This window comes from Diceros bicornis, chromosome 18, assembly GCF_020826845.1.
Source record: "Diceros bicornis minor isolate mBicDic1 chromosome 18, mDicBic1.mat.cur, whole genome shotgun sequence".
In the NCBI taxonomy this organism is placed as follows: Eukaryota; Metazoa; Chordata; class Mammalia; order Perissodactyla; family Rhinocerotidae; genus Diceros; species Diceros bicornis.
This window is the reverse complement of record NC_080757.1, coordinates 9,340,970-9,357,319: the sequence shown is the minus strand read 5'-3', so window position 1 is coordinate 9,357,319 and position 16,350 is coordinate 9,340,970. Positions and strand designations below refer to the sequence as shown.

Below are 16,350 nucleotides of genomic sequence, written 5' to 3'. Positions count from 1 at the left end.
AAACCAGCCACAGTCCTACCACCCAACATTTTGGTGCACAGTATATTCTTCTAGAATAAAATTCAAACCCCTGCTATAGTTGACAAGCCCCCAGGGACCCCCTCCAAACCACACAGCCTCATCTCTGGCTGGGACCCCCCAGCTCCAGGCTCCCCTCCTCTTGGTTCCTCGCTCCTGCCTGGCCCTTTCCTGCCCCGGGGTGCTTCCCAGGACTGACTCTGTGTCATCCTAAATCTCACCTCCTCAGACTGGCCTTCGTAGCTAAGCAGGTTCCCCGCCATCCTCACCAATGCACCTGCTCACTGTCTTCTTTTTATGACTGTCACTCTCTGGTGAGTGTGATTACACTGCTATTATTGACCTGTCCCCTCCTGCTGTAAGCCACCCTGACTGTTCCATTAGCCCCAGTGCACACCCACACCTCCCAGAGCTGGCTACGTGGGAGACGCTTAGTAAAACTTGTTAAGTGAATGAATGGGTGATAAATTCTTAGAAGTGGGGGTGCTGCATCAAAGAGTGTGCTTCTTTTCAGGGTTTTGACATTCGATGCCAGTTGCCGTCAGGAAAGTTTGTATTAATTTGCTCACCAGGCAAAGGTCCTATGTTCTTGCTGATTTAAGTTGTGTTTCTTTGATTATTTGAGATTGAACATTTTTACATCTTATCCCTTTTTTTTCCCCCTTCTTTCGTGAATTGCCTGTCCTTTGAATTTTAGGTTACTTGTCTTATTGATTTGGAAGAGTTCTTTATATATTAGACAGCAGTCCTTTGCTATATTGCAAACACTTTTGGCTTTTTTCCGGTCATTTGCCCCCTAGGTTGTGAGGCGCCTCATGCCCAGGTCCTCATGCCCAGCTCCTGTCCCAGGGGCTGCCTCGTTTTGGGGGTCCTTGCCTTTCTGCCCCAGAACCCAAAGTTAAAAGGCCGTTATGCTGTTGAGGCTAGGAGGGCTTGGAGGTCACAGAGTGGGTGAGTGAGACCAGCACAGGCTTGGAGAGAGGCGTGTGGGGGCTTAAGAGCTGCCTGTGGACCCCGGCTCTCCCAGAGAGTGTCTGTACCCTGGACTGGTGGGTGGGGGCGCTGAGAAGGTGGTCCCCTGGGGAGAGTTATTATGTCCCTGCAGCCTAGGACCGAGAGGCGAGAGTTGGCTTCGTGGGAGTGCCTCCTGCATCCTCACCACACCTCCCCTACGATGGCCATTATGAAACGCATGGACACCCACCATGTGTGACAATTGTACACATTAAAAACTGGACTCTCTGGGCTGAGGAGTTCCAAGAGACTTTGTGGCTTCAGGTCAGGTGGAGCCAAAGGACACTCTCTGGGCAGACAGGCCTCACCTGCCTTTTGTCACCTGCTGGTGGGCAGAGTGGCCCAGCCGAAATGGACGGAGCCAGCTGGGTGTCCCTCCTAGCCCCGCTCCCTTGAGCTCTTTTACCCCAGGCCAGGGGGAACCGGGAGCCCCTCCTCTGTGCCCGGCCAGTGGAGTCTGAAACTCACCAGCCCCAGGTCTCTGCTCTGGGATGGCCCATGGTGGCTGGGTGTCCCTCGCTCATTACCCCCACCGCCCCACCTTCTTCAGCCCGACAGCCCAGAAGCAGAGAGGCAGGGGTGCTGCTGAGAGCGGACCTTGGCCAGCTCCCCACGCTGCTCCAAGGGAGGCGCCAGATGCAGCGCCCCTGGCTGCAACCAGGGTATGCCGAGCCCCGCCTGCCATATGCTCAGAGATGAGCTTCGATCCGGCGAGCAGGCCTGCCCAGCAGGGTATTTGGCACCTGGGGCACAGCAGGCAGACCAGAGGGGCGAGCTACCCAAGGTGGAGGAAGAGGAGGGAGGGGCTCGGCCACTGGGATTGGGCCTGCAGGGCCCCCTCTTGGCTCTTGGCTGTGGGTTGGTCAGGGAGCAGGTGGAAGGAATAAAAGGGAGGGTCGGCTGCTCCCAGGAGGAGCCAGGATGCCAGCCAGCCAGGATGGGCCTGCTGCGAGTGCAGATGGCGGCCCCAGGTCTCAGCGGCTCTCCCCGGGACTGAGCACGTCCGACTGGGGAGCCAGGCGGTCCCCGTGTCCGTCCCTGGCAGCTCCTGTCTCTTTGGGGAGGAGGGTGGGAGTGGAGGGTGACCCTGGTACAGGGGCTCCTGCAGATCTTCCCGTATTTACCTGCGCCCTCCATTGGAGCCCCAAAGTTCCCTGAGAGAGTGGGGGCAGCGAAAGTGCCTGCCCCCCTCACTTGTCACTCCTGTGTGGAGCCGGCATGCTCGGCCCAGGCAGGCGGGGTCCCAGCCATTGGGTTCAGGGAGGGTGGGACCCTGTTGGGCACAAAATGTGGGGACTGATTGGTAAATGAGGTTGATCATCTGGTCTGCAGGGTCTCTGTGGTATAAGTCCAGGCTAGCTTTTTTAAGGGCAAACCACATGAAACTGCTTTTTTTAAAAGTTGAAAAATGATTGATTTTAGGAGCTGTCTTGTGGTTCATCCTAATAGTGTTCCATCTTGTTCTGTGCTTCTCACCAGAACAAAGAACCTGAAAAAGATGTGTCCTTTAAATGATTAGACGGACCCAGCCTCTGAAACTGTCTGTATCCAGAGAGTTCTTAACGATTATCTATTCAGATTTGATACCTCTTCTTGAGTTCAACTTGGTCATTTATGTTTTCCTAAAAAGTAATGCATTTCATTCCAGTGTCCAGGATTTCAGCCGAAGGCTGTATGCAGTAGCCCTGTGATTTATAAAATGTTCTTCAGATTGTGGTTATGCCCCTTGCTCATTGCTTCCTCACGTTGTGTCTGTTTTCTCTCTTTTATTCATAATTAGACATGACAGTGTTTTGTCTGTTTTTTGTTTTTTTTTTTGGTTGGGTTTTTTTTAGGTTGTTTTGGGGCTTTCCTGAGAATCAGTTCCTGGGTGTATTTATAACTTTTGAGGTTCTTCAGTGGTCTACGTTTTCAATTTCTACTTCTCTGGGTATTAATTCTTTCCTCCTGCTTTCTTCAGGTTTCATTTTGCTCATTTTCTAACTTCTAGAATTGCACGTGCTTCATTTATTTTTATTCTTTTCTCTTTAATAATAAGTACTATTTATTACATTGTGGTCAGGAAATGCGGCCTGTACAATTTCAGCCCCTTGGAATCAAGTTAGCATTCTTTTACTACTTATGTGTCTGTCTGTTCCCTTCGTACTTCTCACGGTTTTTGCTCAATATATTTCAGTAAGATGTTATTCCACACAAAACATTTTTTTGTTATTATGGGGTGAACTTCTTTGTTACCTAGTGACAAACTTAGGACTTCTTTAAAGAAGCTTACAACTTCTTTAAAAGTTGTAAGTGAAAAATATTGCTTCATTTAGTTATATCACTCTGGAACATTTAATATTTTTTAATCAGTTTTTCAATAGAGGAGTAGAATCCATTTACAGTCATTGTTTTGTTTTTATATAGTTGCTCTTCTGTGATCTTAATTTATCACAATTGCTTTTTATATATTCTACTTTTTCTGTTTTTTTTTTTTTCCTTTTGGCATATTACCTATAATTGATTTCCTGTCTTCTCTGGCATTTTGTGGTTATCTTTGGGTTTTTCAAAAGCACTGTTTGATCTAATAGTTCTTATTCGTCAGGGTCAAGCATGAAATAGCATCTTTTGCATTCTGCCTCCTCGAGACAAAGAGTTGTGTCCCCCCCCCCCATTCTGCTTGTTAGTTTTCGTTAATAGGATCTAAAGTTTCAGAGTAAATTTTTATAGTTATTTATACATATATGTATGTATACATAGTCTCATGGTTCCCTTTCAAACATTTTAAAAGTATTTTGACATTTGCTTTCAGTTTTAGAACCAAATTTGAAATCTCTGTGGTCACTGGTTTCGGTGTTCATTACCAGCGCATTCAGACCACAACTCTCCCCTCATAAACTCTCATTTTTGATTCATTTCATAGTTGGTTGGAAAACATGTTCAAGTATTTCTCTTGGAAAGGATACAGGATTGGAGTATTTTCTAAGCCCTTGCACACAAGAGAATGCCTTCTGTTTATTGTGGTCTGCATGCATATAAGACAGTCTAGCTAGGTATAAAATTCTTGGGTCACAAACTTTCCCTCCTCAAGACCTATAGACATTGCTCCTGGTCATCTGGCCAGCTTCCTGTTGTTGATTTTTAAACCATATATATCTTTTCCTCATCCTGGTATTTCGTATGTTTTGTAAAGATGTATCTGGGTGTCTCTCTTTTCCTTAAATTTTTTCCGAAAATTCAGAGAGCCCTTTCCTTGTGCATACGTAGGTCTGTCTTTAGCTCAGGAATCCCATCTTCGATTCTTGTCTCTATTCCATTTGGCCTCTTCTGCACTTCTTTTCCACTTTCCACTTTCTTTCTTATATCCTTATCATTTTCTCTTTATCTTTTTCCTCTAAATTTTATGAGAGTTTCTCCAATTTATTCTCCATGTTTCTGAATCAGTTTTCTACAGCATCATTTCTCTTTAATGCTTCCAAAGTGGATTTTAATTGTGCTACTGGGTTTTTAGGTTTTGGTTTTTCCAGCTCTTTCTCTTTTGCATCACCCTTTTTGTTTCATCATACAGCCTTTTCAGCTCAGCCTGGTCTTCCCTTATGGCTTTCTTCTCCTATTTCATAGAGGCTGTGTCTTCTTAGAATTTTTTTAGTCTGCCATGCCCATTTGGTTACGTATTGTCTATGGCTGTTTTTGAGCTACAGGGACAGAGTTTGAATAGTGATAGAGACCGTATGGCCTGCATAAGCCTAAAATATTTACTGTTCGGCACTTTACAAAAAAGTTTGCAGATCCCTGTACTAGCGTGACAGCTGGATTCCCATCTCAGCGCCAAGCTGGATGGCAGGGGAATGTGTGCAGCTCCATCTCCTAGTTCCTGCCAGCCTTTCCCTTGATTCTCTTCTGCTCCGTGGAGGTGGTATCCTTCTATCTCCACTGTCTGACTTCCTCATTCTCTGTATTAATGATTTAGATAAAAATGCAAGGTCAAATACCCACTGCAGACACTGCCGCTCCAGTCCCTACCCTTCCATAAGCCTCTCGTCCCTGGAGCAGGGCGCCACCACCGGTGCCCCCGCCCACTTCCTGCCCATTTGTTTTCTGGTTCTTGTCTCTCTGCCATCTTCCCTTTTTTCAGGATCCTTCTGCTCATCAGACAAAGAGCTGTGTCCTGAGGTAAAACCTGGACAGGTTTTGCTTGTTCCACCACCATCTGCCTTTCATTAATAGAGATTGCTCCCAGATTCCAGCACTGGGTCATCTATCAGTTGAATTTTTGGCATTAGTGTGAATTTTCATTTTTTTTCATTGTCTTTATAGCTATTTTGGAACAAAGCAAGGAGAGGCTATATGGGTGACTGCCAAGTAGATGCCATTTTGAAGGAGTCAAAGCTGCATTTTAAAGCTGTGGTTTGTCCATCTTGAAGCAGTCTGTGTAGCTTTGTGTGTGTTTGATAAAAGAGGAAAATATAGGAACATTTCCTTATCCAGGGACCACTTGTTCAGTGACCTCAGTTCTCTGGAATACAAGCAAAACAAAGAGTCCAGAAGCAGCCAGAGCTGCCGCAGTGTCCATGTTCTGGAGGTCATTCGCTTTACCCGAGGGACAGCGTTTAGTCTCTCATTCCGAGCCTATTTACCCATATTGTTTTTTTTTTTTTCCTGAGGAAGATTTGCCCTGAGCTGACATACACTGCCAATCTTCCTCTTTTTGTACGTGAGCCGCCACCACAGCATGGCCACTGACACACGAGTGCTGTAGGTCCACGCCCAGGAGCCGAACCCGGGCCGCCGAAGCAGAGCGTGCTGCACTTAACCACTAGGCCACCGGAGCTGGCCCTGTCTGTGTTTTACACACAGTTCTAACAAGCTGGGTCTTTCTGTTTTCCTAGCTCACAACTGAATTGGAATCAGCAAATCTGAAGGGAGTAGGGGACGTTTTACAACAACAGGCACACTGACCTGACAGGAATTTCTGGCTGACAGGAAGGAAAGACATAAGACCCACACACACAAAAAGCAAATGCAACTAGAACGTTCAGAGCTGGCACCATTTCCCGTGAGGGCAATCAGCTTGAGTTTCTCTGAGAGCACTCTCCAGTTTGAGTCAGCAGCCACCTATCTGGGCCTGTCCTCTGCTGAGCTGGGTGCTCTGTGCATGTCATGGGTGCAGAGCCCTGTCCCCACCTCCCACAGTGACAGCTGGTTCAGAGAGGGGTTTCTAACCCTGGCTGACCATTGGAATTACTTGAGGAACTTTAAAAATCTGGATACTTGGGCTTCCCCCTAAACCAATGAAGTCAGAATGTCTTGGGGGTGGGACTCAGGCATCATCGTTTTTTAAAGCTTCTGGGTAATTCCGCTGGATGGCCCAGGTTGAGAACCAGGGGGTTAGGAGCACAGGCTCTGCACAGACTGCCTCGTCTGTGAAATGGGGCTGATTGGCAGGGTGGGGAGCAGTGCTGCTTGCCTCGTTAGTGCTGCGTGCGTGGCTGCCGTTATGAGGGCAGACTCTTGGTATTCATGGGGCTGACTCTGATTTGTCAAGCAGGGTCTGGAGCTCGATCTAATTAGGCAGTAATGGATGCCGCACATTCTAGGACGATTTCTGTCCCAGGTGGATCCGTGGCTCTGACAAGAAGAGCTGTGCATGTTGCTAGGAGGAGAGTGACGGAGAGGGAAGGGCTGAAGGTGCAGGGGTAGGTGGTCGCAGGACTGGCTGCCTTCCCCTCCCCCACAGTGTAGGGCTCACTTGGGGCAGGCGCGCTGGACCCTTTCGGAGCTGCGGTCTCCCATCTGTGAGATGGGACTCGCAGTCCCTCCTCACGGGGTTGCTGTGAGGCTTTGGAGGAGCTGATTGGCTACAAGGCGCTCTCTGGACCTGGGGGCCACCTCAAGGCTGAGATGGAGGGACGTGTCTGGATCCGTGGGAGGAGGCAGGGCGTAGGTGATTTCCTACTGACCGGAATGCAAGTACCGCCATGGGCCAACGTCCTTCGTAAAAAATGACAAGAAAGAGAGGAGAGTAGATTTGAGACTGCCCTGTGATAACGTCACCCAGCGCCACTTGCATTCCACTTCGCTTCCCTAAGTGGAGAGGTCAGAGAGGGATTCTAGCCAGCTCGCTCGGGACCGCAAGGACGTACGCACGACCTGGGTTCAGCCAGCGCGGTGGCTCTGCTGTGCGCGTCATCTGTCCCTGAGCTGGCAGAGACGTGCAGGAGCAGCTGCTCCCCGCGGTGAAGTGCAGTGTGATGGTGGTGCCAGTGCCACTGACCTATGTGCTTGGCCGCCATCACCTCGCGTCTTGACCTCTCTGGCTTGGCCGCGGTAGAATGCAGGCCGCTTTCTCTGGATGACCCAGGCCCTGCCTTCCAGGAGGTCCCCACTCCAGTGACCAACCAGCCATCCAGCTGGCAGGAGGGACTGGCACTATAGCCTCTGGTGCCCCTGGCAGGGCATCCTAGGGGGAGTCCAAAGGTTCAGACTACAGGGAAGCAGGAAGGGGGGCTGTTTTCTTCCCATTTCCTGAGACTGGTTCCTAACTGGGTTCTCCGGGAAGCTGGCTCAGGAGGCAGCAGGGGGCTGCCAGGCCCGGGGCTCGCAGGGCAATGGGATGGAGCTGTTTCGACGTTAGCTGAGGCACCAGTCAGTGTGCCCCGGGACCTCAGAGGAGGCAGCCACCTCCCATGGGGCCAGAGGCTGACTCTGGAGTGATCTCTGAATATTCCCTGCGGATCTAAGTCATGGGTTGGGGACGCAGGTGGCACTGGGAGGCCTGACTTCCTGCCCTGGCTTTGTCCTGTGCTTCCTGTGCACAAATCACTCCTTACACCCAGGTTGGCCTTGGATTTCCCTTCTGCAGGATGAGGGGCTGGCACCTGCTCCTGGGGAGTCACCTGTGTGTGAGTGCGTCCCCTTCACCTTTCTGGTCCCCCTGTCTCCGCCCCTCACCAGGACACACACCCCTGCCCACTTCCACCACCCCATGCCATCTTTGTCATTGCTCCTAGAACAGGCTGGGCCAGGCCGGCCTGGCTGGTCTTCCTGCCAGCAGTCTGGGAGTGGCTGGAACATGGTGCTCCTCATCCCCAGCCCTGAGCTTAACACCCTCCTCGCTGTGCGGGGGAATCCGCTGTGTTCACTGAGACACAGCGTGGTGTAGCCGAGAGTGCAGTGATTCGTACATCTCAGGCCTGCCTTCAAGGCCTGGCCTTGGCGCTAGCTGTCAGTGCATTGGGCAGGCGGAGCAGTTTTCTTGTCTGCAGAATGGGAACAACACTCACACCTCAAAGCCTGGGTGTGAGAATTGACTGAGACCCAGCAGGTCGAGTTGTGGTGCAGGGCGGGCTGGAGGATTTCCCGGGCTTCTGTGCCAGGCCCCCACCATGCTAAGAGCGTCACACAGACCTCGTGGAGGAGCTGCGTCACCTCACCCAGAGAAGAGCAGAAAGAGTGGACAGGGAGAGGGCGCGGCTGGGCTGGGCTGACCCAGGCCACCCCCAAGAGAAGCAGGCCTGATGGCCGGCAGGCCCGGGGCCCTGCACGTCCTGCCCGGCTCACGCTCGGGCTCGGGGAAGCCCCCAAAGTCACACCCAGCAGACGCGGCCTGGCAGCCCTGCCTCTCAGCAGTAGGGCCCATTAGAACTGAACTCTTCTTCGGGGGGCATTTTATTTGCACACTCCAGTAGAGTGGACACCAAAGGGGTTTTCTAATGCTTCATGGGCTGCTAATTTCCTCCGTGACCTCTTTTGTTGGGGCCTGACCCCAGCCAGAGGCTCTGCGCCATGAAAGCCAGCGCCTGACACAGACCCGGGCGCGGGGTGACAATGAGGCCTCTATCGGCTTTAATCAGGCTCGGGTTGTGTCTTAAGAACTGGGGGAATTTGTGTGGCGCTCAGAAGCCCTGGGTGGCACAATACGGGAGCCCCCCGAATCCCTCATGGAGGCCAAGGGGGCTGCAGGCAGCGGCTAGAGGATTCGTCAGGCCAGAGGGGTGGGTCGGGCGGGGGCCCTTTGTCCCGAGCGCCGCTTTAGAAGGCCGGCTGCCCTGAATGCCTGCCCGCTCGGCCGGCCCATGGGTATCACGGGCCTCTGGGTATTTAGGGAGGAGGTGGCCTCCCGCTCGGCCCGCCAGCCTATTCATCGCCAGCCTAATTAGGTTTTGTCTGTGCTCTCCCCTCCCCTCTCCTGCAGACTGCGATTCCTACTGCAAGGCCTCCAAAGGGAAGCTGAAGATTAACATGAAAAAGTACTGCAAGAAGGACTACGGTGAGTGAGGGGGCGGGTGTCACGTGACCAGCCAGGAGCTGGGGTTGGGGTGCAGGTGGCCCTGGGTGGGTGCTGGTCGTGGAGTCCCTGTGACTGGACAGGACCCGAGCTGGGCGGATCCCACTCCCAGGAGTGTGTCATCTCTTACACCGCGGCCCTCGGAGGCAAGGGCCGTGAGGGGCCACAGGGCACGAGCACTGGGTTCTCCCCCTCGCCCCACGGGCAGGCGTCCAGGCCAGTGGGGCTGGCCTGGGGCTGGGATTCCCAGGGTGGCCTCTGGCCTTCACTCTGCCCCGGGGACTGTGTGGCCGCAGACCAGTCACTTGACCTCTCTGGTCTTCAGTGCCCTCAGGCATACTGTGGGCACTCAACCTGAGCAACCGCTGTTGTTCAAAGTGAGGTCCTCCAGGCATCAGGAAAGGGGGTGGGAGCTCGTGCTATGTTTAAAGTGCGGATTCCTGAAGCTGCCTTCTTCTGAGGGTCGACTCCACGAGGCTGAGGTGGGTCGGGGAATCTGCATTTTGAACGGCTCCCTGGTAATTCTGATGCACCTGAAGTTTGCACACAGCTGAAGGGGGGTCTCTGGGGGCCTTTTTCAGCTGGAAGCTGTGGGGCTGACAGCCCTGGGGGCCACCAGCAGAGATTCCCTGTCACCTGAGCCCTCAGGCTTCCTTCACTGGGAAGGGGGTGTCCCGTCCCCCCGCTCTCACTACGCACTGGGGACAGCGGGCCCCTGCACCCCTTCTCTGCGCTCTCCTTTCCCGCCTTCTGTGAGCGCTTCCTGAGCGTCTGCTCGAGCCAGCCCCGCCCCGTGGGAGGTGAGGAGCCAGCTTCGTGGTTTCTAGCCCCTGAGAGTGTCCGCGCTGGCCAGATACCACGTGACACAGGGTCAAGGTGACTGCGGTCACGGTGGGTGGGAGGCAGTCGGGGAGCCTGCAGGAAGAGGGGAGCCCTTAGCAGCCCACGGGCAGGTGTGTGTGGAGAGTGGAGGGGGTGCTTCAGAGCAGGAGAAGCGAAGAGAAGTTCCGAGAAGATGGTCAGATGTCCACTGGCAGAGCAGGGAAGGGCCCTGTGCGGAAACCAGGGCGTCCGTGTGGGTGGCCGAGGTCTCCGTCACCCGGCCAGGCAGTAGCCGCAGCCTGAACCCAGGCCTGGCTCTCTCCACCGTGGGGGCCCCCCGACATGCTCGGCCTGGCTGATTCGGGCTGGGCCTCCTTTCCCGGCCCCCGACAGTCCTCTCTGCCCTCCTCCCCACTCCAGCTGGATGTGGCCTGGTCTCGCCTGTCCACTCTCCAACTGCCCCCGCAGGTGAGTTCCCTGCCCGAGGCCTCAGTGGCCCTGCAGACCCCAGCCCCACCCTGGCCCTATCCGGCAAAGCCGAGTGGCCTCTTTGCTGCCCAGTGTTCCCAGTCTGCCCTGAGGATGCTCCTCCCTTGGGACCTGGGCGAGCCCAGCTGCCTGTCCGAGGCTCCGTTTCCTGGTCCGTAATGCGGAGGTGACGCACCTACTGTGCATGTGCGGGAAGCACCAGCTCAAGGCCAGGTGCCTGTTAGGCTCCCAGTAAAGCAGGACCTCGGCTCATCCACGGGGAGCCTGGTGGGAGGGGAGGAGGGAAGAAACGCACCTGGGAGAGGTGGGGTGAGAGGGAAGGCCCCCTGGTGAGGAGGCCTCATTGTCCATCCGGAACCCGTGCTCCATCCTCCTGCCCAGAGAGGGCAGGCAGCTGGCCTTGGAAGCCAGGCCCTGTGGGGATCCTAACTGGCCGGCTGTTTGGACCACACGTTAAGGATTTTTCCTTTAATAAAGACAATAGTCAGGACCTTTCAGCATCATAAAATGAATGATGAGGCCCAAATGATGGGGCACACACATACGCACCCACACCCCACGCTGAGGCGCCCTCCCCGAGCCGGCCGCACTGCCCGCAGGCCACCTGGCCTCCCACAGGACAAAGCTGGAGCCACTGGCAGGTTTTGCGGGTCAGTTCAGAAGTGGCCAGGCTGTGGATATCTCCACTCTAGTCCCCTCTGGGGCCCACAGGAAATTCCTAAAAGCCGCTTCAAAGTGCTTGCACCCTAGGGCAGTGCAGAAACTTCCAGCTCCGCTGGGAAGACAAACTTGGGGTGGTTTAAAGATAAAGGACGCGCTGTCTCCGAGCCAGAGCGACAGCCACGAGGAGAGGCCCCAGGTTGTTTTGGACGAAGCTTGTGTGGCCCCGAGCTCCAGGGCCTCGTCCTCCCCGGCCTTGGCCGTCTGTGTCTGCCGGGGACTGCGAGGTGGCAGTCCTGTGGGAAGAGGACCCAAGCCCGAAGGTTCTGCCGCACTCCCAGGCTTGGGGCCTGGGGGCGGAGCACAGGCGTCCGTGCAGGCCCAGAGAGCCCGGGGTTGCCGAGGTGCTGCTCCCCCTGCCCAGAGCAGGGTCCAGGGAGAAGGAATAAGTGGTCCCGCTTAGGGAGGAGTGATTTGATGACGGGCCTGAAGCATCCCTTCAGTGGGCGCTGTGGAGAGGGCCTGGAGAAGGGAAGAGCCAGCAGTCTTGCTGTGAGGTGTTGACCGCAGCCTGTGGAGAAGTTGGACTTTTATTTAAAAGTTCCAAAATGGTTCCTGTTTTCCACCTGATTCTGTTGACTCAGTCCTGTTTTGTTCTCTTCTGACCGCTTTTCCTCCGTTGGATTCTGCCTCCTCCACTGATCTTCCAGGGTGCACTCTGGCCCCCTTGGAGCTCTCCTGGCACCTCACCCACCAGCAGGCAGGTCCCCTCTCTGCTGAAGGGGCCTGATACCCTCTTTTTATAGACCCAGAGGGGCCCCCTGGACCCTCCCGGAGCCTCACCCCTGCTGTGGGCGCCTCTGGGCAACAGGGGCCTTCTCTCCTGGGGGTGCGGAGGGGTGGGGCCCAGACTCTGGCTTCCATTTGCCCTTTGCCCTCTGACCTGGCCCTTACTTTCCCCCACACGCGACTCCTTTGTGGGTTATCAGAGTGAAGCGGGTGTCAAAGGCGGCAGGCTTCAGTTCCCTCGTGTCACGGGTGGGGACCCTGGCCCAGTTGGCTGAGGTGGCCTGCCCAGTGGAGGTCCCGCCTCCCGCTCCTTCCACAGTGGCCTTCCCTGGGCTCCCCCGACACACACATCACGTTTAGCCCCAAGGCCAAGAGAAGTGAGAGACAGTCAGCGTGCCCACCTTCCCAGACTTCATCGCGGCCATCCCCGCTCCTGCCCCGACATGCGTTGCCCAGGCGCACTGCCCAGGTGCTCACGTTTCTGCCACAGAGCAAGACTTGAGGAGCAGCAGATGCAGGAGAGAGGTGGGATGCCCCCTCAGGGAGCCAACGAGGTGTGAAGCTGCTGTGCCATCAGCTTTAATGTCCTCCTAACCGTGCCCCCCGCCTGTTGCACTGAGGCTGGGACTGGCACTGCCCCTCCCATTCCCCCAAAGACCTTGGGGGGTGGTTCTGGTCCCCAGGACTGTCCCTGATACTCTTGGGGTCACCTAAAAGTTGGAGAGCATCGCCACCCTAGCTCGGTGTCTAGGCCTGTGTGTTTAGGCAGGAGGCAGGACAAAGAGGTGCCAGGAAGGGGACTTCAGGGGCTTCTGGAGAGAGCTCACAGAGCCCAGTGGGTGGGCGGGCAGGGCCCCGGGGAGGCTTGTTAAGGAAGGAGTGAGTGACGCCCACAGGGCTGGGGCAGGGGCCCTCGTGACGCCGAGGCCCACGGGTGCAGCAGCTGCCGGCCCGGCTCTGAGGCCAGGGGCCAGGTCTCAGGTCGGGCTCTGCGGGACCTTGTGGAGGATCTTCCCTGCATCCTGTTGGGACCCTGGACCCCTGGATGAAGTGTGAGTAGGGGTGTCCCTCCCACACCCGGGGCAGACCTGGGCCAGCCCAGGAGAAGGATGAGTAGGAAGAGGACAAGGAGGGGAGGAGGCGAGGCTGGCCAGAGCAGGCGGGCCGGGGAGGGAGGCTCAGAGGGGCTGCATAATCCCTGCTCTCTGACTGACACCCCGGCAGGGAGCCAATTAGGAAACAGATTTCCTTCACTTACAGCCGGGGCACTTGGATGTTCCAGAAGCTGCTAATTAGAACCTCGGGTTTGCTGCCCCTGCTGGGTGAAGAGCAGGCCCCAGACCCCCTTCCTCCTCTGAGGCCAGCTCACAGGAGTCTTGATGTGCTGTGGGAGAGCACGGATTTGGGGCTCCACCGACCCGGGCAGTGGTGTAGACCGGAGGCTGGGGGAGGCGGGGGCGATGAGAAACACCCTGGGGCGAGCCTGCCCTCTGTTCTCTCAGGCATGTTCCCAGTGAGAGTGGGCCCAGCCTGGGTGGGGTGGGGTGGGCACCAAGTAAGCAGGAAGGAATTGGGGTGGGGGAAGGCCTCAGGGTCAAGAGACCCCATGACAGGGAAGGGTGGCCGTTCCATTCCCATCTGTAGGGAAGGGGGCACTGGCCCCAGAGTCTGGAAACAGGTTCCTAATTTGCTGTGACTTTGCACAGGGAGCCTCACCAGCCTGGGCCTCAGTGTCCTCATCTGTCAAATGGAGGTGTGATCAAGGGGACGTGCCATCCTTCTAGATAAGACAGATCGTGGCCCCACCAGGCCAGGCGCCATCTCCAAGGGCAGGGGTCCATGGTGATGCTGTCTTTGCCATCCCCCCCTCTCCTGGGGCCACCTCAGTCCTCTGTTGCCCTCTAGGGGCCTCCAGCTCACCTTGCAAATGCTTGAAAAAGCGCCAGCAAGAAGGCCAAGTGTGGAGCAGTTGTTCACAGACGACGGGTTTTATTATTTTCAAGTGTATTCGCAGTTCCTGCCAACTTCTCAGGAAACCTAGCCTTGGAGGGGCCCTTCCTTTGTGAGAATGCTCGGAGTGTGACAGTGTGTGTGCATGTGTGTGCGAGCGTGTGCGTGTGCACCACAAAGTCTGCACCCCGTCGGGCTGCTCCGATGCAGGCAGAGCACATCCTTGCTCTGTGGCACATTTATGGGAAGCCCGGGCTCCAGAACCTTCTGCCAGTAGAGTCAAGGTGATGAGGATGACAGAATGACACTTTGCTCTGGGCATTTGTTGTGTGGGGACGTTGGGCAGGCCTGACCAGGGCCCTCTTGGCTGAGGCCTGACAAAGGTTCCAGGCCCGAATCCCCTCGGCCGGTGTGGGAAACACCGCGTGTAGCCTCCCTGCCAACCTGGTGTGGAAGGGGGCTCCGGGGGCCTGACTCTCCTGACCCCGTGACCTTCCCTGAGAACCCCTCACCCTGTCCAGCCCAGCCCTCCTGGCCTTGGCCCTGCCCCTCTCCCCTTCCCTTCTCTCCTCCCTTCCCCCTCCCTCCCCTGCACTCTGGCTTGTCCCTGTGCTCCTTTGGAGCCTCCACCATCCTGTCCTCACTCACCTCCTGTTTGCACAACCTCCCTCATCCCACAGCCGCTGTGCACACGTACACACATGCACATAGTCACAGCGGTGCATGTCCCAAGATGTCCTCCCTCACACACCCATCCCCGCCCCCGCCGTACACTCATTGAGTGCCTGCTGTGTGCCCCACCTTGTCCTGGGTGCTGAGCTTACAGAAATGGAGGAGACACAGGCTTAGCCCCGCAAGAGCTTACAGTACAGCCTAGAAGAGGAGATAGACACACAGACGAGAGCATAGAAGGCGGATTTGTGGACAGGGTCCAGCCTGAGGCGGGCATAAGCAGGGCACGGCCTGTCCTCCGGAGAGGGTGGGGAGGGAGGGCTTCCTGGAGGAAGGAGCCCCAGTAGCCAGTGTTCACTGGGCAAAGCAGGGCTCCCAGGCAGAGGGAGAAAGGCCTCTAAGCACAGACGCAGGCTGGGGCAGCGGGAGAAGAGCGAGTGTGGGGTGCGGGGTGCGGGGGACGAGAGAGGCTCGTGTGGGCCTCAAGGCCATGTCCGTGTCCATGTGCGGAAACCACCCTGACCCCCCAGAGCCAGTCCAGCTCACGCTGGTCCTCGGGGGGTCCTGCCTGCTCCCTGAGCTGTCCCCTCAGGTGGCCTGGGGGCTGCCGCCCGCCCCTTCCTTCTCCCTGGGATTGAGAAAGGGGGGAAGACAGCTCACATTCTGAAAGGTGAGATCATCTCACTTTTGCTAGTTCTTGGAAAAATTATTCGTTCCCAGAAATGTTTATTAGTCACCCCTTTTGTTGAAAGACGTTTTGGCACCACCAGATGGAAAAATCAAAATGCTTCTCACAGGATGACTTGTCTCAAGTATTCCTCCTGGATCCCACAGGGATCATTTCTGAGGATACAACTTGAGGGGGACGTTCTGTTGGCATCCGTGGGGAGAGGCTGGCTTCGCTGGGCTGTGTGTGTGCATGTGCATGCATGTGCGTGCTTTCTGGGGGGCCCCGTGGCGGAGGTGGGCCTGGAGACCTATGCGGAATTCTGATTTGTAGCTGCATCCCCTGTGTGCCCTGGTGCCTCCTGGGGCAGTGGAAACCCAGAAGAGCCCTTGCCAGGCCAGTGACTGTTCCCTCCCTGGCCAGGCCCTGGACCGGGTACCTCACAGCCTTCATTCTCATCCTCATTGAAGCCTCGAAAGCACCTGTGAGAGAGGGATGTTTATTTCTGTTAATGGGACGCTGAGACTCAACAAAATAAAATAACAGGCCCGAGATCAGGGGCTCTGTGGCCGAGGTCTTTCTCCTCCCCCAGGCCGGGGCCCTGGGCCTTTGGCAGCACAGGGTGGGCACAGCAGTCCCTTAGAAGGACCGTTGACTCTCGGCTCCTGATAAGCCTCAGAGGAGAGGCCACAAAGACATCTTCATGGGGAAGCAAGCAGGAGTGGTTGCCATGGTGTTGGGGGGACTGTCATGGTGGTGGGACTGTGGGAGATGGAGCCAGGGTGATGGGCCGGGATGTCAGTGATGGCAGAGGTGGGGTTGGCACAGCCCTTCTGGTGATGGGCGTGGCCGTGTGGTGGGAAGGTCATGGGCAGATCCACGTGGAGGCTGGGGAGACCAAGCCAGCAGGGGAGGTGGGCGTGGAGGTGATGCTGGGGGTGAGACTGACTGCAGGTTGCCGTGGCGCGGCTGTGGATGAGAGGCTGTGGCGCGGGTGGAGATG

At 55.8% G+C, this 16,350-nt stretch overlaps 1 protein-coding gene across 1 annotated transcript in view; it reads left to right on the top strand.

The window, feature by feature from the left end:
- NTN1 (netrin 1) overlaps positions 1 to 16,350 on the top strand; it is a 175,390-nt gene that overhangs the window by 150,087 nt on the left and 8,953 nt on the right. The window contains exon 6 of the mRNA XM_058559727.1: positions 9,206 to 9,280. Coding sequence (XP_058415710.1) covers positions 9,206 to 9,280 — 75 coding nt within the window. The remainder of the gene's footprint in view (positions 1 to 9,205; positions 9,281 to 16,350) is intronic.